General features: G+C 34.0%; 1 protein-coding gene across 1 annotated transcript in view; it reads left to right on the forward strand.

Annotated features, from left to right (window-relative positions):
• Positions 1–22,363, forward strand: part of LOC144369072 (inactive N-acetylated-alpha-linked acidic dipeptidase-like protein 2) — a 226,242-nt gene that overhangs the window by 175,584 nt on the left and 28,295 nt on the right. Inside the window, exons 3-4 of the mRNA XM_078028135.1 lie at positions 4,989–5,082; positions 19,117–19,315. Of these exons, the coding sequence (XP_077884261.1) occupies positions 4,989–5,082; positions 19,117–19,315 (293 nt within the window). The remainder of the gene's footprint in view (positions 1–4,988; positions 5,083–19,116; positions 19,316–22,363) is intronic.

Here is a 22,363-nt window from a genome sequence, read left to right on the forward strand (position 1 = left end):
TTTGATGGAGGTCTTGCTAAAGAACTTGCTTATCGTTCTTACGTTCATAAAGGCCAATAGCAGGAGGATAAAATGATATATTATTATGGAGGACTTAAGTTTCAGAAAAAAAAGCTTATGATTTATCTACTTTTTGTCATATTATGTCACACCATGTCCTAGTGATACAGTTTCTCTCAATGTCTTTCTCATGCTACCTATAACACAGGTGTAATGATTATCTCATAGCATCAACTTCTGCAGTAGGATTCTGTTGCATTTTAAATTTCACTGAGGGCTTAAAAACAATCCCACAATGATAGTTTTAACTTACAGCTCATGTATGAGATATGAACTCTGCTTACTTTACTATGAATTTACAAAAATGAAACAAACCACACAATGTTCAATGAGTTTCTTGGCCTGCAACTAAAGAAAAATTACATTATAGAGCCTTGGTATTGTTATTGCTTTAGTGAACCTATTTATATCCAACTACATTGTTTGTGCCTTGACTAATAAATCCATTCGAAGCATTTACTGCAAATACAATCACCATGCTGAGGAATGGGCTAAAATAATTAAGGGTAGAAAAATAGCCCTATTTTCTAAATATTCACAGTTTATGAAATAAAGATTTATCTTTTTTCCCCTCCAAACTGATCTAGATTTGTGACAGAGTCAGATAAATAAGCACATCCCATAGGGCAAAATGAAAGAGGTTATTATTATTCTTTACTAAATTTAAGAAAAAGTCTAAAATGTATGCTACATCTATGTGTGAGTGTATATAATATTTTCACCCAAAATGAAGCTTTCCTGTGTAAAACTTTCCTAAAATACTCTTAAGAACCTTTAAATACAACTAAAATTGTATCAGGTTGGAGAAAAAGCAAACTTTATTTGAGATAACTATAATTTTCCATTATTACCCTTAAAATCTAAAATACTTGATGTATAATTAATAATTTTTTTTGACAATCAGACCTTGCCCAACCTCAATGAGACCACTAGGGTCAATATTATTTAGTAATAAAAGAATGCCTTTGCAATGTGGTGATCATTAATTTATTTTATAATTTAAAATATTTTTGTTCTGCATAATAATTTTTTTCTTTCCAATTCACTTTTTCTTCATCTTTTGACCAGGAGTAAAATGGTCTAAGAGGTGTATAGAAGGAAGAACACCAGGGTCATGAGGCATAGTTTGTCCTTGTAAAGTTATAATAATGGAATTTGACAGAATTTGAATCACTCTTTGCTGATGAAGTGTGCTGCAGTGTCTTAGTCCACTTTGTGTCATTAGAATATTGCAGACTGGGTAATTTATGAACAGTAGAAGCTTATTCAGCTCACAGTTCTGAAGGCCCAAGTCCAATATCAAGGTGCTAGCACCTGGTGAAGGCCTTTTTGCTGTCACAGCATGGTGGAAGACATCACACCATCACATTGTGAAAGAGCTGAAGAGGGTGCAAGCCTGGGTCTCTTTCTCCTCTTACAATCACTAATTTCATCACGGGGACCCATCCTCAGGAACTGATCTAATTGTCATGACCTCTCAAAGCACCCCCCCACCTCCATTCACATATGAATTAGAGACTGAGTTTCTCATACCTGTATTTAAAAGAAAATTTCAAATACTACACATGGAGATCTAAATATCATAATCATTAAGGGGCTGAGATAAGATAGTATAGATACTGGCCAATATTACAAATAATATATATATATTAGAAAAGATGGTTGTATAGTAGAAAGAACAGTAAAGGAGCCAGATCCACTGTATTTAACCACATAATCATTGCAGATGATTATGGAAAATTGCTTTGCAAGAAAATGGGGGACAACCAATATGTAAAGCTTTTGAAAACAACTGTGCCAGTATTACTTGAAAATCTTTATTACTAAATTGTCTTTGTTGTGAGATTAGAATACATAGAATTCCCATGAATATACATTAAAATCGAATAATCCAAATCAACATACATTGTTTCTCTGTGATTAGCAAACATTTTTCCACCCTGGGGGGAAAATGGTAACAGATTAGATGTTATTGATTTGTGAATTATAGTCAAACTGAGAAAATGTACTACAGTGTTGCTAAGTATAAACTTAGAAACTTTTATCTTCTGTTAGAAGATTCTCTACTGCTTTGGCCCATTTCATTCCTTATCATTGGTTTCATTGTGTGATGTGCTGTCCATTGCACCACTCACACAAGATGTGTTTGCCATTAATACTGCAGCACTCTGAATAAACCCTGCAAGTGGGCTTTTGGAAAGCTACTGACAATGTGCATGAACTGATAATTGTTGGCATCGTGCTTTCAGTGAGTGAGAAGACAAATGCTCATCCATTTTGTGCCACTGGTGAATACTTTGCAGCTCTGTTTACCACGTATGCAGAATTATAGGATGCAACAACCACATAATGAAAGGTTATAAACCAATGTTTGAATGAAAAAAAAACAGAATTCGACAATTATGTAGTGGCAATGATTGTGAGGTGAAATATGGTAGTTGTAGTTTTTTACAAACAACCAGCTGAGGGACTTCTGCTGGATCCTACTATACATTTTATGCTACAGCAAAGCCAACAGCATAGACCTTCAAATCAGTCAGACTTGGGGAATGACTTGAGAAAGTTACCTAATCTTTACAATCTTCAGTTTTATTTTCTATGATATGAATGGAAAATGCTTGCCTTGCTGAGCTGTTGTAAAATTAAAGAATCATGTTTGAAAATATCTAAACTTTTGAAAAGCACCGGATATATCTAGAAGATGCTCAGTAAATTCTGATTATCAATATTTGGGTTTTGTTTTATTATTATTTTTCTATTAATTTATTTATTTACTTGGGATTGAACCCAGGGTTTCTACTGAGCTCTGTCCACAGCCCATTTTATATTTTTGTTTTGAGACGGGGTTTCACTTAGGGTCTTGTTAAGTGGCTGAGGCCAGCCCTGAACTTGCAACAATCCTCCTGCTTCAGCCTCCTGCATTGTTGACCTCAGTGTTTTTAGCATAAGATATTGATTCTCCCATTACCAGCCTCTAAGGCTGTCAGCATAATGCAATGAGATAAGTATAAAGCACTTGGAAAAGAATAAGGTCTTCCATAAACATAAGGGGCAGTTGCCCTGGTGTGCCCAACAAATACTGAATTCCAGAGTGCGTGAAGAAAGTGTGCAGCTTGGCTCATCTCTTCTCACATGGTGACAGGGCTGTACAAATTTCCCTCGTGCTTATGAAACTGCAAATAGGCTGATTTAGTCTAAGCATTTTATCATGGGCCAGGTGCCTAGGAAGTCCCACTTTTTATTGCCAGGTTCTTATTGAAAGAAATAGAAAGGTGGTTGGCTTAAATTCCAGCTATAGGAGCTGCCAAATGAATTTAAAAAAAAATAACAAAACAAGTCAGTCTCTCTAGCAGCACACAAGGTCGCCTTTCTCCTCCTTCCGCCTTCTTTCATTTTAATCTTCTGTAATGTGTGGTTTTCAGATTCCAAAAGTGTAAACAAAACTTGTCTGTTCTGTAGTTTCTATTATCCAGTGCAAATTGGAAAAGGAAACCATAATGCTTCTTAATCTTCTTTAAAAATTTCTTTTTACAAATAATTTATTTCCAAATATCAGTGTCCCTTACACAATTTGGATGGGGTGGGTGGAATAGAAAGAGGATTCATATCAACCTATTGCAGACAATTCTCCTTGCCTGTAGCACAGCATGATCCATGCCAGCAGTTTCCCAGAATATTTGTGATCACTATGCTGGGGAGAAAACTCTGCAAAGACATCCCAGTCATTGAGAAAGTACTGGTTACTACATTTGCAGGGAAACGTACCTCAAAGGAATGAAGGTGGATCAAAGGTGCTTCTTTCTTTCATTTGTTTCTAGAAAACACATTTTCCCAAATCAAATTGAATTATATTTTTATCACGATGTGAATTTTACGAACAATTGAAAAATATAATTTTAAATGTTAAATGAAATTTTGTTCTTGTTGAATATATATATATATATATATATATATATATATATATATTTGAATTATAAAATTTTATTTTCCTTGTAAGTTTATATCTTCTATGTGTTCCTTACTGTCTCAAGGTGGTATGCTGATTTCCCTGTGTGGTTTCACAACACAATGTCTTCATTCATTACTCACATTTCATAGTGCATTAATAATCTCAACACAAGTCATTCCCTGGGCGCTGGATTCAGAGTTTTAAAAGATATAGGGAGATTTCTTAAGCCTAGGTAAATATTAAATATCAGTTATGTGAGAGAGGGAGAGAGAACAATGACATTTGCTGCCAGCCTTGCAGTCCTTTGAGATGTGTGTTTGAGCACAAATGACTTGTTGAGTCTATTAAACAGATCTGGTTCAGCTGTGGTGCTTATGTTGGTTTTCAAATATAAGTTCAGATGGGTTGTTGGTAGAATATGCATGTACATGAACTCGAGATATGAACTTTGGAAATGCAGTTTGAAATTTTATTCATTTTAAAAATTTAAATACTGATCTGAAAAAAATATATAAATAGAATTGGTTTTGACATTTGGAAACATGGTTAGGAAGAGTAAAACATTAAGGAAAATAGTTCCTAAAATATTAAAGGAATGCTTTATATTGAATTATATTTTAAATGAAATAAATTGAGCATTAATTCTGTCTGGAGTTTTAATTAGTCTGATAAGCAGATTGTGGATCTCAACTGTTCGTGTGATAGTGATCTGAACTATTGTATAAGGAAATATTTTAAACCTGGTTATGGCTCCTTCAACTAGAGGAGATACTTCATAATAGTTTAGCTCAAAAAGAAAAGGAACAAAATGTTATGTTTATATAAAAGGGAGTTTAAGAAAATAGAGATTTTTATTAAATTCTATTTTTCCTTCTGTGTTTTTATACTCTAGATGTATAAAATACATGAAATAATAATAATAATAAACAAGCAAACTCTTAATTACCAAATGCTAATTACTTTTTCTTTTTCATTTCAGCTCTCAGGAGAAGTGATTTTGCAAATTGCCAATGAACCAGTTCTGCCCTTTAATGCTCTTGATATAGCTTTAGAAGTTCAAAACAGCCTTAAAGGTAATTTTTCTTTAAATTATAATAATTTTAGAAAATGAAAAATTATTCAACTAATTTTCAACAAGGAATAAATGAAGTCACCTACTATCTCATTAGCTATGGCAATGATGTCCCTCCCTTCCTATGGAGACTTATCATGAGAAGGGCCTGGAAGAATTTTAACTGATATGTCAACACAAATGAGATGTACACAGTGTGAACAGAAGAGTTTAAATCCTGGTCTCCCTGCTTTCTTTAATCAAAGAGATTTCTAATTCTGTTTCTGTCATTATTTACCAGTTACATATGAGATAATATAGTTCAGAGATCTGATCTATTTTTTTTTAACATTGTGCCTAACACCCAGTCATTCCAAACAATGATGCCCCAGAAATTTCTCCTTTGGGTTTCTATGGAGTATGGGCCCCATTCCATTTGACTGAAATGTTGTCTCTGGTCAAAGATGATAAGGAGACAACCAGAGAAGTATTTCCACAGACTCGATTTAGTCCGTTCATGTTTGAATATGGATCTCTCTGCAGAATTCTGACCCCACCCTAATAATTACTCTCACTTCCTCTATTTCTGTATATGAATCTTTCCATTAGGTTCCTATTTCCCTTCATTAACCACACAACAAAGAGCAATATTATAATTAAAGATTTCACTCTTGTCTTGAATCACACATCTTCCTATTAGGTCTTTAATGAGTCATTTGTAGACAACTACTTCTCAATGCAAAAGCCAATATTCCAACTACAGTGCTTAAGTGGTTATCTCTGAAAAACAAATCATTCTAGAGTCAGAGATTTCCAGTAACTAGAAATTTAGTTCTTTTTATTTTTTCCTTAACTACCTGGATTGCCATTTTACTCAGAAAATTCTCCAACAATTATTTTTTCCTTCAATAGTTCATAAAGATTCTTTACTAAAGTGGCTGAACAACTATGACTCAGGAGCAATAGAGCCATAGGTCTGTTTGTGTCCCTCATGGTCCTCAACATGCTCTCCATTTTGTATACTTAAGTCAGTCTTCATGTAGTTGTGTTCTTTCCTGCTTTTATCTGACAGTCTCCAGTGTGGATACCTATAGCAGTAACTCTATCTCCCATACTTCAGATTTGCTGTCTAGAATATTTTGGGTTTAAAAACTGGATAGCTATGCATATAACATTTTGCAAAGTAAGAACAGAACAGGTATAAATAAGAGACCAAATAGTTCTGTGAATAATAACTTTTCTGCAAGAATATATTTTAGAACATCTATTTTATTTATTCTGTTGATTATTTCGCTTTTTCTTTGGTTTTCCTTTTCATCCTGTAGAAAATTGCAAATGATACTTTAAGCTTTCAGAGAATAAAAAGAGGAGGTCATTATTTACATTATGTAAATACTGTCCATCTAAAAAGGAGTAGCTATTATGCAGGTTAAGGATACCCAAAGAGCAGACTTCAAAATGTTATAATATAATAGAATTATAAATGATAAAGTTGTTTTCTGAGTCTAAATTTTCTTTGATAAATGTATAACATCTTAGTAACAAAGACATGAAAAATTATATTTAAGAAAGGTTAAAGCAATAAAGCCAGCAAAAACAAAAGTATTAGCAATAGTATTTTAAATGCTAAATGCTATCATTTTTAAACAACTGAGTTTATTTCTAAAAATCCATAACTAGACCAATATTTCACATTATAATTGCTATGTGAACATTTTTGGTAAAGTAGGCTAATACTGAAGCTCAAAAAAGGACCTATTGTTCATCATTAGAATTATATTATTAATTTTGTTTTTGGTTAAGGACCACTTTCAACATATGAATTATGATCTTTTATTTCATAAAGTAAAATATCTACAGATTTTTTTTCATGTAATCATTATGGACTTCACAGGATCTCTTGAATTCCTTATTTATTAATTTAATAAAATAAAAACCAACTTAAAACAAAATACAAAAGCTAAATACAGCCAAAAAACAATTAAAATTCCCACTTCTGAGAAACATACATTCATATATAAATAGTTTTCTGTAATATAAAAAAGAGGCAGAATTTTTTTAAAAAAAGAGCAAATTTGAAATTACCATTATGCTTAAATTTTGCCCTAATATCGATCAATATCTTTTGATCAAACTTGCATTTTCAAAATTAATGTTACACTAGAACTTAGCAGTTGTGTTACAGGAGAAAAGATGTCTTTGAAGAAAGGTTCAATGAGTTCCTGGAGATAAGGGGGAACTTGGCTCAGGGAACAGGGAGTTCTTGGAATACCCTGATGGAAAAGAATTTCCATACAAGCCAGAGACATGGACAGAGATTTATTTAGGAAAGCAAGGGAACATTCAAAGGAGAATGTGGACCATCCCTAGAGGGAGAAAACAGAGCCAGTTGGTACGGAGTGTTAGGGGCTGGACTAAAGTTGGACTCAGTGTGGAAGTACACAATTTCATGCCAGTTTTTCCTGGGCTTGCACATTGCCCTCTTATTTTTTGCAGGCAAAGACATTGGTTAAGGATGAAGACAAAGGGTGTGGGTTGGGTTACTCAAAAGTGCAACAGTCATGGGCATTTCCTGCCACTCAATGATTCTTGGTGTTTTCTGCATTTTAGAGTTTTATGGATGTTTCATTTGAGACAGTTTCTCTACTTTTATCTCCAAATCCCTATCTCAGCTGTATCCAGAGTACCAAGGAGAGATCCAAATGGGGAGTGTCAATTTGGGAGATGTCCTAACTGAGTTGTTAAGAATTTGAATGAAGGTCTAAGATGTCTGGGGAATGCTTGGATTTAGAAATTGGGAGAAGAGGTGCAATCAGAGGAGCTCATGAAGGAATAACCAAAGAATAAGAGAAAAAAAAAGTGAATGTGAAATCTCAAAGCCCCATAAATTAAAAAAGAAGAAGAAGAAGAAGAAGAAGAATAAGAAGAAGAAGAAGAAGAAGAAGAAGAAGAAGAAGAAGAACAGGGAGTAATGGACCATGGAAGATGCTACTGATTGGCTAAATGATGTGAACACAGAATTTACTACTGTATTTAGCAATTTGGAGGTCACTGCGGGTATCAGCAAAAACAGACATTTTCATGCCTTTTTGTTGTTTTGGGTAGTGGTGGTAATGGTATAAGCAAAGCTTGATAAAAGGGATTCAATGGAGAATGGGTAGGAATAAACTGAATGCAAGTGATGTAATTATTAAGAATTATAGAGCAAAGAAACTTTATCAGATTTTTCCTTTGATGACAATGCTACAGTGGATAGGGAAAATTTGTTCAAACCAGAGAGAAAAGGAGAATTTCTGGACTGATTTTCTTGAAAGTGGAAGCATAAGTTTAAACGACTTTGCCTCAATTAAGAACTGTCTTGGTCCCTTTAGGGTGCTATAACAAAGTCCCTTAGATTTGGTAAATTATAAAAGCAGAAATGTCATCACTCAGTTCTGGAGGCTGGAAGTCCAAGATGAAGGCAAAGCAATACAGGTATCATTTTGCTCTATAACCTCACCTGGCAGAAGAGGTGAGGTAGCTGTCTTTGGCTTCTCTTATAAGAGCATTAATCTTATTTTTGAGGGTTCTAGCCTCCCTCATAATCAAATCATTGTCCCAAACACCCAACCTCTTAAGATTGGGAGTTAGGATTTCAACATATGAACTCGGGGGGAACATAACCATTCAGCCCAAAGCAAGAACACAGTAGTACATCCATAGCCATGTGCAGAAACACAAAGCTTATTGTAGATGGTTTTATGGGTTTGGGACAGCTCTTGCTAAGTCTCTATAGTCTGAAAAAGCAGTAAAATTGCTCTGTAAGGGAGTGGGAGAATAAAGAACTATAAAAATGTGACAAGTTTATTGGGCACACTAAGGGTCCAGAAGAAATAGATATTTAAATAAATATATCGCCAGCTGTGGTAGAGCATACCTGTAATCTCAGCTGTTCAGGAGGCTGAGGCAGGAGGATGATCCATTGGAGGCCAGCCTAAGCAACTTAGCAAGGCCCTAAGAAACTTAATGAAACCCTCTCTCCATACAAAAAAATTAAAAATCCTGGCAGGGATGTTGCTTGTTGGTAAAGTATCCTTGCAATCAATCCCCAGGACCAAAAATAAAACAAAACAAATCGCAAAAAGAAATCTGTAATCATAAATGTAATTCAGCATAAGTATACATTTCTTCCAGCCTTCAGATGGACATGAAGGTGTAAAGAATAAAAGATTTCTTTCTTAACTCATCACCATGTTGATAGTTGTTGAAAGACAGATTGACAAGAACAAAGCCAACAGATTTATTTAATATAAATTTCATGTGACAGAAGAGCCTTCAGAAATGAAGGTCCAAAGAAAGAGAGAAATGATTATATTTTTAAGCTAATTTTAATGAAAAATAGACAGTTGTATAGGATCGTGGTGATTGTAGTACAGAAGGTTATGGCCTAATGATAATGAACTATGGAGGTGGGTGGTTACCAATGATCTGATCTGTTTGTTCAGATTATTCTCTGAATTCCTGTCTCTTCAAGGAAAAGAATGTTTCTTCCTCCAGGTACAGGCAAGGCATCTTTGATTGGAAAGTTTTACAACCTACTTCATAGGAAGTTCAGAGAATTCTTTTATGGCCTGCTTCAGGGGAAAGTAGTGGGAGACGATCAGAGAGAACTTCTTGTTTTTGATATTTCCTCAAATGTCAAGGTGCCAAACTTTGGGATAATGTGTCCTGAAACCCATCATAGGCATAAAGCCAAGAGGTTTAGCTTTAACCAGGACCAGGGTTTTTCTAAAAGGATAGTAAACTAGTTAGATCAAACTGAGATTGTATGCAAAGGAGTGTTTCTTGTGATGTATCACAACACGGTAGAACAAAGTGAGTCTATGCAGGAGTGAGAACAAGGAGGGGGAAGAAGAGCCCACATCAGGTCTTGGGCAATTCAAAGAATTGATTCTAGAAAGATAGGAAGGGTGGTCAGCAAATGGGACCCTGGAAAAGGAGAGTATGGATATTGGCAATGATAGCATCCAGGCCAGCGTGGGACCATGGGAAATGTGGCAAGTGGTCATGAAAGCTAAACTGGCTAATATGAATGAAGACCAGAATACATCAACATGGACATTGAAATTGCCAAGAATTAAGACAGAAGTGGTGGAAGAGGGAGCGACTGTGAGTCAGGAACTAAATTCTTTAGAGCATGAACAGTAACTTAGAAATGACTCAGAATATCCTCCAGGGGCCCATGATAGGAAGGGCATGGGAGAAATTGAGATCCGAGAGGACATTGTCAATAGACAAAAGCCAGGTTTTGACTCAAACAAAAAAGTAAATATCCTGAGAAGAGGCCACATTGATAAGCTTTTCTTCAGTAGTTACATTCAAGAACATGTCATTATGGGAGGAAAAAGACAAAATTAAAAAGCAAGACTTCAGTTTTTCTCCAAAGATTCCCTCCCCAGGTCCGGCACTGCTTTGTACAGATGAGGCTCTGCCTGAAATGCACGTTCTGGGTTGGATGAGCAGGAGCCCTTTGGCTTCTTGCTGTTTTAACAGACTGCTTCTGCTGCAGGTGAAGAGCTCTTCCTTTGGTTACTTCTGTGTTTTGTTTTCTTTTGATGTGAAATTCCTTGAATCTCTCTCTGTCACTTTCACTCAGAAAATGTGGCCAGTCTTTGAGGTGCACCCATCTTAAAAAATAAAAGCACACTAAAACAAAATGTAATAGATAATATGTTCAAAAAATTCCTTTTACCATGTCCTGGAAATGAATGAATATTTGATCAAAGTCCCATGGCTGATCCCCTTTAAAGGATACATTTTTGTAGTTTATCACTACCGAATTAAAATTATCATGGTCAAACATTATTTAAATGTTAGATAAATTGTAGGCACCTGTTCTATTTTTATTATAATGGTAATGTCTTTGTTTCTAAAATAGAATACTTTAAAGTACTAATTGTGAATAATGGACAGGATTTACCAACACCTAAATTAATATTTCATTTTTATCTACAATGATAGATAATGTCATTATCTAAAAAGAGTTTTCATATTGTGTTAACGGGAATATAATTTTACTGCTTAATACAAACTTAAGTTGTTGATATATTTTTTAGTTTGTTATGACAGTTAGCAGTGATTAGTCTTAAGTTGTAAATTACAGTAGGAAAAAAAAGTGACCTTGAAGGGCTGAACTATGAAATACTGTTTCTCCTTCCTGCAAAGTGTGTAAGGATGAAGGTCTCTGAAACCCAATTGCATTTTCAACAGTGTAATTTTTAGCCCTTGACAACCGGCCATCTTGTTTATTTATTACACTAGTTTACAGTAGCAGCAGACCATTCTCCACCGTTCTCACAACCACCCGAAAGAAGGATAATTTACCAGTGAATAATTTGTTTGAGTTGATTTATTGTGTCATTCTTGGAAGCTCATTTTGATGAGTGACCTTGGCTCCTAATATTTGGTCAATGCCAAACACATAATATAAAATGAATATTTATATGGGTTTATGAAGATAGAGCACAAATAGTAACTGAAAAGGTAACTGACACACTTCAGATATATTTGTGACAAAGAAAAGTTTGCACCAAAATGCACTGGGACTGGTTTGTGGGGTCAGAGGGAGGCATCAAGGAAAAAATTAAAGTATAACCATATCCTGGAACCTGAAGCAGACTAAGAAGTGATCTTAGTTCACTATTTCCCACTTTATCTGCTTTTTAAGCATAAAGCAACACTTTAGATAACAACTGTAGAGTTCTGATGCTTTTTGTTTAATATTTGCTATTTTTCTTTGTCAAATTTCTGAATTTTAATTATTTAGCATTATTATAAAAATGTATATGACCAAATAAAGGAAAATAAATTTTTATTTGATTTCTAACTCTGTATACATTTATTTAGTGCAAGCCAAAGACTTAGCAAGAAACATAATTTTGAATTCTATGGCTTGTTGCCACCTCCTGATTCTCTCACTAAATGTAAAATAGTTATTGGCAGCATTTCCTCTTGTTCTTTGAATAACTGACAATGCTGATTTGATCTGATTTTTTCTTTTTTTATTATCTCTGATAGTTCATTAATGCCCATAACTTTATTTTAGAAGGGACAGTATTTCAAAGTGATCCTACCACTAAGAGAAGCATTTTGTGTCTGTAGTTTCAACTTTTAAGTGTCACTGTTAACTCCTACAATCACAAGTGATATAGACATATCTACTGTATTTAATCTTCTTTTTGAGTAATATAGAATGAATTTTCCAACTGGTAAAACAAAGTTCTGTGCTATACAAATTGCATGTCTCCAATCTTGGTTTTAATTACCACAAATTCCAACTCTACACAGTCCTATGGATAGTGAGGGATCTGTACACTGCTTACCTCGTGCTCTGAACTCCCTAAGAAGCCCAAGGCACTCTGTTAGAAATCCAAGCAACTCCAAGAAAGACTTTGTTCCCATGGGAATTCTGAATCCTGCTAGATGGGTAGCCATTGGAACCTGAATTGGCATTTTGAAAACTGACCTTTAGGTCACAAGGAGTTCAAAGCATTCTCTGAGAGGTATCTTAACTTGCTTGCTTGGATTAATGAAGAAATCTGATAAAATATTTCTAACAACAAATTTAGTCTTGATGTTCAATATAATTTTGTATGAATTCTAACTGTACAGCTCTATTAAGAATTGTATTGCCTTTGTTGGTAATCCACACCTAATTCAGAAAAAGGACTTGAGACTATTGGATCTGTAAGAGAATCTGTTTTTTCTCCACATTGTCTATATTTGCATCTAGAAGGAAGCTTTTCTTCAACACCATTTCTTATATTTTTATCACATACTATCCCTTAATTATTATTCTAATATCTCTGTTCCTTTTCTTCTCCTTGGAACCTACTTCTTTTATTTATCTTCTGTCTCACAGTCAGCTTCTCTTTGTGGTCATCCTTTACTTACATGCTCACCCAAGTTTGCTCTTCATTTTTAGTTGCTTACATGTGACAGTATGGGGATTGAAAGCTGCTAGTGAGTTCTCATTTTTTGTACTCTTACATTATAGTAATGGTCTGTTGTTTGATGACTTTTCTCTCTAAATGTATTTTTAGGATAAATTTCTTTGCCCATGACAGTATAGAACCATAATTCTTTATTCTATGTATGCTGTCTCCCTGGCAACACTTTTAAAGTTATTTCTATTAAAAAATATTTTTTGCACAAGGTCCTGGATTTGATCCCTACCAAGAAAATAACAACAACAAAAAAAAAACTTTTTATCTTGGCTTGTAATAGAACATAAATACCCTTGCCCTCATTGTGATTAATTTTGTTTTAGCTCCTTTTTTTTTTTTTTTTGGTCTTTTTCTATTTCCTGGTTTAGCCAATACATAATTAAACTCACATATATTATTAAACATACAATTCCAGATTTCTGCTGCAGGAGGATAATGGTAAGAATAAACCACACATAAATGTAATTCATAAGAATGTTTTGGCTCATTCTTCTAAAGCAGCCAATAACTAGATCATTTAATCACAAATATATCACAGTGACATCTATGAATGATAGAAAGAGCCCAAATTTCACTTTCTGCACCAGGCTGACAGACTGGTAGAACCCGTGTCATGTAGTATATTGAAATCTTGCTAAATTTTTACTTGCTGGGGCCATCTAGATTATTGGAAAATCTTAAAAATTTATAAATATTTTTTGTCACTTTGTTAAAAAGAAAGTGGCTACCTGAATTCTTCTAAACCTGCTGATCTGGCATTTTTGCAAAAAAGCATTTCTATTGTATTGTTTAGCCAAATTATCCATTGTCTTCTGTATATAATATCCTGTATATACATGCATTATAAAATCAGTGTTAGATTCTATGAGTATCAATACTCCACTAGTTGACAGATTTCTAGCTTTACCTGAGTTTTGCTTGTATAACATCGTTTAGTAACCAGCCAAGGTGATACAGTGTGATTCATACTAAAGAAGGCAGCATGAAGAATAGAAAAATGTAGAAAAATGAAGGACTGTTGATTCCACTGGCTGAAATCATATTGGCAATTTTTTCTCTTCTCTTTAGTGATGCCACAAGATATTTTGAAGATGACATTAAATAACATACATTTTCCTCCCCAAATAATCTCCTATTCTGCTTTTAACCACCATATTATGTGCAACATAAATCATACTTTTTCTTGTCACTATAAATCAGTGAAGTCTAAGCTGTGATTGTGCAATTGTTAGCACCTTTAAAACTGTGATAAGCTCATCCATAGAAGAATAGGTACTGTGAAATACTTTAAAGAAAAAGGCTGTGTTTGTTTGATATAAAAATGTAGTTTTAGAGTATGACCAGTACATTTCACTCTTAATTTAAAATGAAATTGAGTGGGTTTTTAAAACTACAGCCACAAAATAGAACCAAAAGATAGAGAAATAGAAATAAACTAAAATCCAAAAAACTTTTGGAGTATAAAGCCCTGAAGAGACCATAATAATAGACAGTAAAATCACTCTTTAAAATAGGACTGGTATAAATTTGTCAGAAGTTGTAAAACAGACATAATACACAGGAGTTTATGCCAATGAAACTCATCACACGGTGAAGTGTTTCAGATGAGAGTTGGTGCCTGCAGGGCCCAGACCCTGGCAGGTGGGAACCTGGGTGACTCAGTGGATGCAGTCAGCCCTGCAGGTAAAGGCCTTATCTGGAAGTCATATGTGGATAGGAAGTTGCTGATCTACACTTGAAAGACACTTTGGGAGTACCTTCTGAGTCAAGGGAAGCACCTAGGCTATACTATCAAGGTCACTTTACAAAGCTCTGGCATTGTGACATTTCCACCTCACTCTAGCTCAGAACTGAGCTGGGGATTAAGTCCAATTTATAAATTAAGAAACTGAGCCTCAGAGAGACATTGTGTCTTGGCCAGATGTATACATTTAGTAAGTCCTAGGTCAGGCCTGAATCTGCCTTTCCTACTGCACCTGGCTGCCTCATGAACCACACTGTCTTGAGGGGAAGATCTGCAGTAATCATAAAAGTTGGCTGGAAGGCAGAGGATTCCCTGATTTGTTTCCTCCAATACACCTTTAGGTCTTTTCTGAGTTGACCTGTTCAGATATCAAAATCCATCTCAGTGTCCATTGTCTCTTTTATAATATCCACCTCCATTCTCTCCACAATAAGCTATGAGAGGAAAGTTTTATGTAAGAATTAGATCCATCCACTAGAAGGGTGAAGATTCAGGGAAGAAAGTAAGATATGAATATTGTTGTTTACAGATAAAACAACCTCTTTCCAATGCTTCAGTGTAGGTAAAATCCTAGGACTTTGAAGAGCTCGTCTTAAAAGTTTGATGTTTAGGTAAATTCATGATCTCAACACTCTAGATTCACTCCTTTACTGTGTTTAGTGAAATGATCATTTTCCCCAAACATACTGAAGGACAGTATTTGAGTAATTTATTCAAGACTGCACTGATAGAAATTATGTTCACTGGCCTCTTTTTTATCTGTCTTTGAACATTAAGTGCTTGGTGTTTAGAATCCGTACATATAACTTAAAAATAACCCTATCTAGGACAAATCTCTAGTTTCCAGTTCAATTTCTTTAGTCGAATGGACTTATTGTTTTATTAAACTTAAACTTCTAATAGCCTCTTCAATTCTGTGATTTCAAAATTCACTATGCCTTAAGTGAAATTTTACATATTAGTTTTTACAGCTTATTTGTAAGGAATATTTTAATTCAATTTAGTTTAACTTTTCATTACCTTGAATTACCTCTTCTCTTTTAAGTTTCTTTCTTTTCTTTTCCAACAATTGATTTGTTGCAACCAAAGTAAATTAAATAGTATTTCTTGTTGCTCATGATGCACCAAACATCTCCCTTGAATGATTTTGTGGACATGGTTTAACATAATAATATATCTCAAAGAAGGCATTATCTTATAACTCAACATTCCATCAACAAAATTTTTAATAAATAACTACCATAGAACAGTTATTATGCAAGCATCTGAAAATGCAAAGACAAAACATTTGCTGACCATGTGTGATTCTTTTCAGTCAAGAAAACAAGAGAGACAAGGCAAATGAGGATAAAAATATTGCAAATGCTTTGATGCTATGATAAAAGTACACAGTGCAATCACTTGTTGGTTGAATGAAATGCCTGGTACAGTTTCAGTGTCAGGGAAATGACAGTGCATCAGACAGCAAATTGGACATTCTACTGCAGGTCCCAAGGGGCACAAAAGATCAGTCCTTCTGGGTCACCAAGGCTCCAGTGAAGAAGGGGGCATTTCTTTCTGGATCCTGTTTAAAGGGGGAAAAAAAGCAAGCTCTTATTGCCAGAGAAATGGTAACTAGGAATTATGTGGAGAATTTTATATATATATATATATATATATATATATATATATATATATATATATATATATATCAGAATGATTGAGGGTACATGGAAAGCAGAGATGCTTTTTAATTTGTAACCTTGAACCCTTGAAGCAATGCATACTGTACCTGTGTGGGGCAGGTTTCTATGTCAGGGTTCTTTGTGGAACTAGCTATTTCCTGAAGCTGTGAATTTTCTAAATCTGCTCCACCATGAAAGATAAATTCATTTAAAGCTAAATAAGGTAGAATGGTACAATTTGTCTCACTTGATTCAGTAGTAATGCCTTCAATTCTGTAGAGTATGTTAGATCAGAACAGATTTTTCTTTCTTAAATGGAAGACACTCAAGGATGTCGAAGTTGTTTTTTCTGTTGTTCAGTCTTTCAATTCCAGTGTACTCTGAATGTGAGTCATTCATCTTATGCATTCCTTGTACAGATACTCCCTCTAAGTTCGCTATATATTAACTTTGGTGAATCATTATAACTTAAGAAAAATCTTTATAAAATAAGTCTGAGCAACATATTTGGGATTACATTTGCACAATGAATAAAAATACTTGCTCCAGCAACCTCAAGTTTTGCTGTAAAATCAAACAAGATAATGAATGTGAAATGTATTTTAAGAATATCAAAGGCCAAAACTTTGTGGACTCCTACAAATGACTTTACTCATATTAATTTCAGTAAACAGGGAACTACATATTAGCTTCAAGTATCCTTTTTTTCTTCTACCAAAGTCTTTTACTAGGTTTGTGCATATATAATAAAAACAATTATTATATTTTCTGAAAATGCTCCTTATACCCTTATACCACTGCCTGTGTATCTCATTGTATCCTTTACAAAATGATTATATATTTACAAAATTTTATTTTATCATTAGCCTTTTTCTAAACATGCTTTATTAGATTTATTTAGTAAGCAATTATTGAGTGTCAGTACTCCATTGGACTCTAAAGAAATTGACATGTAAATCAGTCCCCATTAAATTTAAATGAGAAATAATAAAGATTATTTTGTTAGAGGTTGGTTATTCTATGATTCACCTATTCCATGCATCAGTACTACTTCTAAACTTATTTTCCTTTTCTTAATTTATTATTACTTTTCTGCAGTGCTTCTTAAATTTTAAGGTGCATAATTGGAGTAACATATTGAAATGGGGATTCCCAGGCTCTACCCCTAGAAAGATTAAGCAGACCTGGGGATCTGCATTTTCATGAAGTGTTTGGGGAGCTGGTGATCTCTTGGATTTCACTTGGAAAGCGTACTTACATGATGTGTCCTTTTGATCCAGGACTCTTCCTAATGAAGGCAACATCAGACCTCCTCAAATCCCTCCATCTGCCTGTCTCACTGTCACACTCTCAGACTGCCAATTTAGATTTTTCAGTCTGTATTCATTCATCACCCTGCCTTGAAATAGTCCTCTGTTGTGATGCACTGACCTTGTTGGAGTCACTTGTACCGAGTCTCCTGAGAATGACACCACCTTTTGCTTCACTTAAAAACTAAGAGATGTGGTGGAATGTCTGGAAGAGAATGAAGGAATGCCCCTGTCATGATATGACAAAAGAAAGAGTTTTAAAGGATGTCTCAAAACAAATCACCTGGGAACTGCTTACCCATAGGGAAAATCCTTTATATTTATTAATTAGTGAATCTTCATAACAATTCTATAAAGTAGGTTCTATCATTACTTTCATTTTATAATTAAAGACACTGAGGCTCAGTAACTTTATCAATCTCACTCAAATAGTATAGGGTGAAGAAGGAGTTTAGGTCTGGTGGACTGTCTCATTTAGGGTTCAGGGTCCATTACAGTTCTAGTGCTACTTTTCTCAAAGGAGTGACTTTGTGCACCTCTTGTAACCACCATTAGCATAAGAAGAACTTTCAGTAATTTGCAAAACAAGTAAAAGAAATAGAAACAATTCTCAAAAGAAAATCAAAACAAAACTGACACTACACCAGATAGTTTTTGATGCATTTTAAATTCAAAGATTTATTTCACTGTCAAATTACAGAAAATCTCTAGTAAAGAAAAAAAAAAGAGTACACATACATATAATGACATATAGTAATGTATTTCATGTTGTCAGAAGTGAAGATGACTCTTTTTATATTTTTCTCTTATTAGAGAATATTCCATGGTAAGTGTAAATACTTGAATCAGAAAAACTGGGTTTCTAATTGTGGACTGTTACTACCTTACTTGATGACCTATGAAATTTGCTTACCTTAATCCATTCTCAGGTTCTAATAAGGTGAATTGACAATGCAAGGTTTGGTAAATATGAAATAAAATAATTAAGTAAGTGCTCAAGATAATGTCTGTAATATAGCAATCTCTAAACAATCAGTACCTATTTACTGCTACTATGACTGGTAGTAATAAACTTAATTTAGTATTACTATGAAAACTAGGTTAGACAACACTTTTGGCAAAATGAATACATTATCAAAGTTTAATTGATGTGGAATCTTTTCCTTTTGATGGGCAAAATTCAAACACCTACATTCCTTTTTATGAAGTGACAGGAAAAAAAGTGAACTGTCACAGAAAATACACTTCTTCTTGGGTGGTCTGCCTAGTTTACAACTTAGAGTCACAATGGCAGAAGTGGACTTTGCTCCTTTGAGTGTGTCTCTTCTGAGATGGCTCATTTATCTTCCACAGGTGATCATCCCAATGCTCAGCACCTGCTAGCCATGGCATCACGACTTCGGGAGAGCGCTGAACTCTTTCAGTCAGATGAAATGCGACCTGCTAATGATCCCAAGGAGAGAGCTCCTGTCCGTGTTCGGATGCTGAATGACATCCTCCAAGACATGGAGAAGAGCTTCCTGGTGCAGCAGGTGCCACCGGGTTTTTATAGGTAGGATATTTATTTCCAAATGTATTTATTTATTGATTTTTGCCCTTGATTAAGTTGTTTTAATTTTTAAAATATGTATTTTCTGTGAACACGACACTTAAAAAAAATAACTATGAGGCCGTAACATCTACAATTTGAAGGCTATCCCTCTGCCAAAGAAAAGTTCAAATGTAAAAATAGAGAATAAAGAAAACTTATTTTAACAGTAACCATATAGAAAATGACTAAGAATATTTTTACATTAATTTCAGCATCAGTCAAATGTGATATGGCTACTGAAAAAAGCAAACAGAATTAAAGCTCTGTGGATATTACATCCTAGTCTGGATGCCTTAAGCATCTGAATATTTGGGTAACACAAGGTTTTTAGGATATTGGCTTTTAGGACAAAAGTTCTGTGATCCAACAAGCATCTAAGCTCCCTCCACATCTTAATTTCTATGTCAATAAAGTGAGACAGTAAAATGAAATCTTTTTATTAAAAAAAAAGCTTTTCATATTTCTGATGTTTGATAATTTCTCTTTATGATTTTAAACTCAAATTTACATTTAAAATCCATAGTTATATAATATCCTTTAAAAAAAATTGTAGGTAATAAGGATTAAACCCTATGTCCCCAGTCCTTTTAATCTTTTTTTTTTTTTTTTTTTTTTTTACATTTTAAGGCAGGGTTTCACTAAGTTGCTTAGGGCCTCGCTAAATTTTTGAGGCTAGCCTCAAACTTGAGATCTTCTTGCCTCAGCCTCTTAAGCTGCTGGATTACAGGTGTCTACCACCATGCCCAGCCTTTATATAATGTCTTCTAACACTATGATCCAGTAAGACTTTGGAAAATAGTCACTTATTAAAATACTTTAAATGAACTGTATGCTCCAATGCATTCTTTAAAAGCATCAGAAATGGAGCATTCCCCTTGTTGAAAACACCTGTTTTTTTTAAAAAAACAGGTTCTTCTAGTGCAGGAATGGGAAACAGAAAGAACAAGGTACTTAAATAAAATGTAGTGATGGTAGATATTGTAATAAGAACTAAAGAGAAAAAGCAAACCACATAAAATCCAGCTTTATTAAAAAGCCCTTAGCAGGTTAGGCATGTTATGTTTTGGGATACATTTAGTAATTTTTTCTATTTTCTTAATTTATTAAGAAAAATTTAGAGGCTAATAAAAATCATACAAGATGAATATATTTGATATATGACAAAATAGTAAACTTTCCTCATTTGTTTTTCCTGGCACCTGCACTAGATATAAAAGACACCTCTATAAGCTAAGTTTCCCATCTAGTAAATTCTTTACCCTTTCAATAACCTGTATGTACTTAATTTACTTTATCAAGCATTTTTTAATAGAAAAGTAAGTATTTGCCTGCCCCTGAGTTAATAATGAGCAAACAAATGGTATTGTTTTTTTCAGTGAGTAATATTATAACAGAGTACATTTTATCCCAGCTGTACAGGCCTTGAAATGTTGATTATGAAATGTCCTGATTCATATAACAAACTTTAGGGATGAAAACTTACTGTGAAATATTTTGATATTGTGCTAAACTTTTGCTACTGTTTTTAAATGGATATATATCTGACATTCTTTTCCCGAGTTCAAATGCTAGATCATATGAATAACTGATATTTAGCTTCATAAGAAAACTGTCCAATTTCTTCCCAAGTGGCTCTACCATTTTACATTCTCACCAGTAATAAATGACACTTTTGGTTGTTCCACATTCTCACCAAAATTTGGTATTGACGGTGGTTTGGGAAATCACTATTTTAATAGTTATATATTGATCTGTTCTTTTGAACTTATAGTTCTCTATGACACATGATTTGCAACATCTCTTTGTATGCTTATTTTCCATCACCATAGCTTCAGCAATGAAATATCTGTTGCAATAGTCTGTCCATTTTTTGAAACTGAGCTGTTTGTTTTCTGGTTGTTGAATTTTAAGAATCCTTCCTGTAACTTGGATATAACATCCTATTATCGGATATATGTTTCATAAAGAGATTTTTATATCTTTGCTGATATAAAGTTTGTTTAGTTTTAATGTCATCTAACTTATTGGTTTTCCCTTCACACATCATGCTTTTTTGCGTTGTATGGAGAAAGTGATCGTCAAACCCAAGGTTACCTAGAGTTTCTCCTACGCTATGTTCGAGAAGTTTTATTATTATGTGTTTTGCACTTAGGTCTATGATCAGTTTTGAGTTTATTTTTGTATATAAGTTTTGGCTTATATATAAAATTTTCTTTTTCTGCACAAAAATGTTCCATTGTCGCACATTGTTTAGACTCCACCTTTCTTCATTGACTTGCCTCTGCTCTTTGGTCACACAATGTAGTTTTAATATTGCCTTTTGCCGGCAGCATCTTACTAGTTCCCAGTAGAATAGCTTTCAGAATTAAGAATGCCATATAAAAGTGATACTGGAGGGGCTGGAGTTGTGGCTTAGTGGACGAGTACTTACTTCCTACGGGTGAGGCACTGGGTTCGATTCTCAGTACCACATATAAATAAATAAAATAAAGGTTCAACAACTAAAAAAAATATTTAAAAAAAGAAAAGTGATAGTGGAGAAAGGGCATTGTGCTTGGGATTTACAAAAGTGAGAAGACGTTTGAGCATTAAAATGTGTCTTTTCCATTCAGATGACCTGCAAGCTAATTAGTACATGAGAACCAGATGCTCATCTCTAAAATAGAAAATCTCAATAGGCTGTTAATATTAACATAAAGTGAGATGAAATGAGAATAAGATGTGAGATGATTCATAATAATAATAATTCATAATTACAAAATAAAATAATTGTATATCATTATGCTGTTTTTATTCCTGACTATCTAGTGTTCTCATTTCCAAACCCTCTTTTCCATAAAGCCTAGGGAGAGATATTGTTAAATTAAATGACACAAAAGGTTCTTTACTGCCAGAATCACTATAGTGAGGTACATATTTCATTTAAATTTTAAAATATATATTATATATTTCTTTCCATTAGTAAACATTTGCTAATCACCTACCATTTGAGAGATTTCCATATTCCAC

Source organism: Ictidomys tridecemlineatus, chromosome 12, assembly GCF_052094955.1.
Source record: "Ictidomys tridecemlineatus isolate mIctTri1 chromosome 12, mIctTri1.hap1, whole genome shotgun sequence".
NCBI classification, from domain to species: Eukaryota; Metazoa; Chordata; class Mammalia; order Rodentia; family Sciuridae; genus Ictidomys; species Ictidomys tridecemlineatus.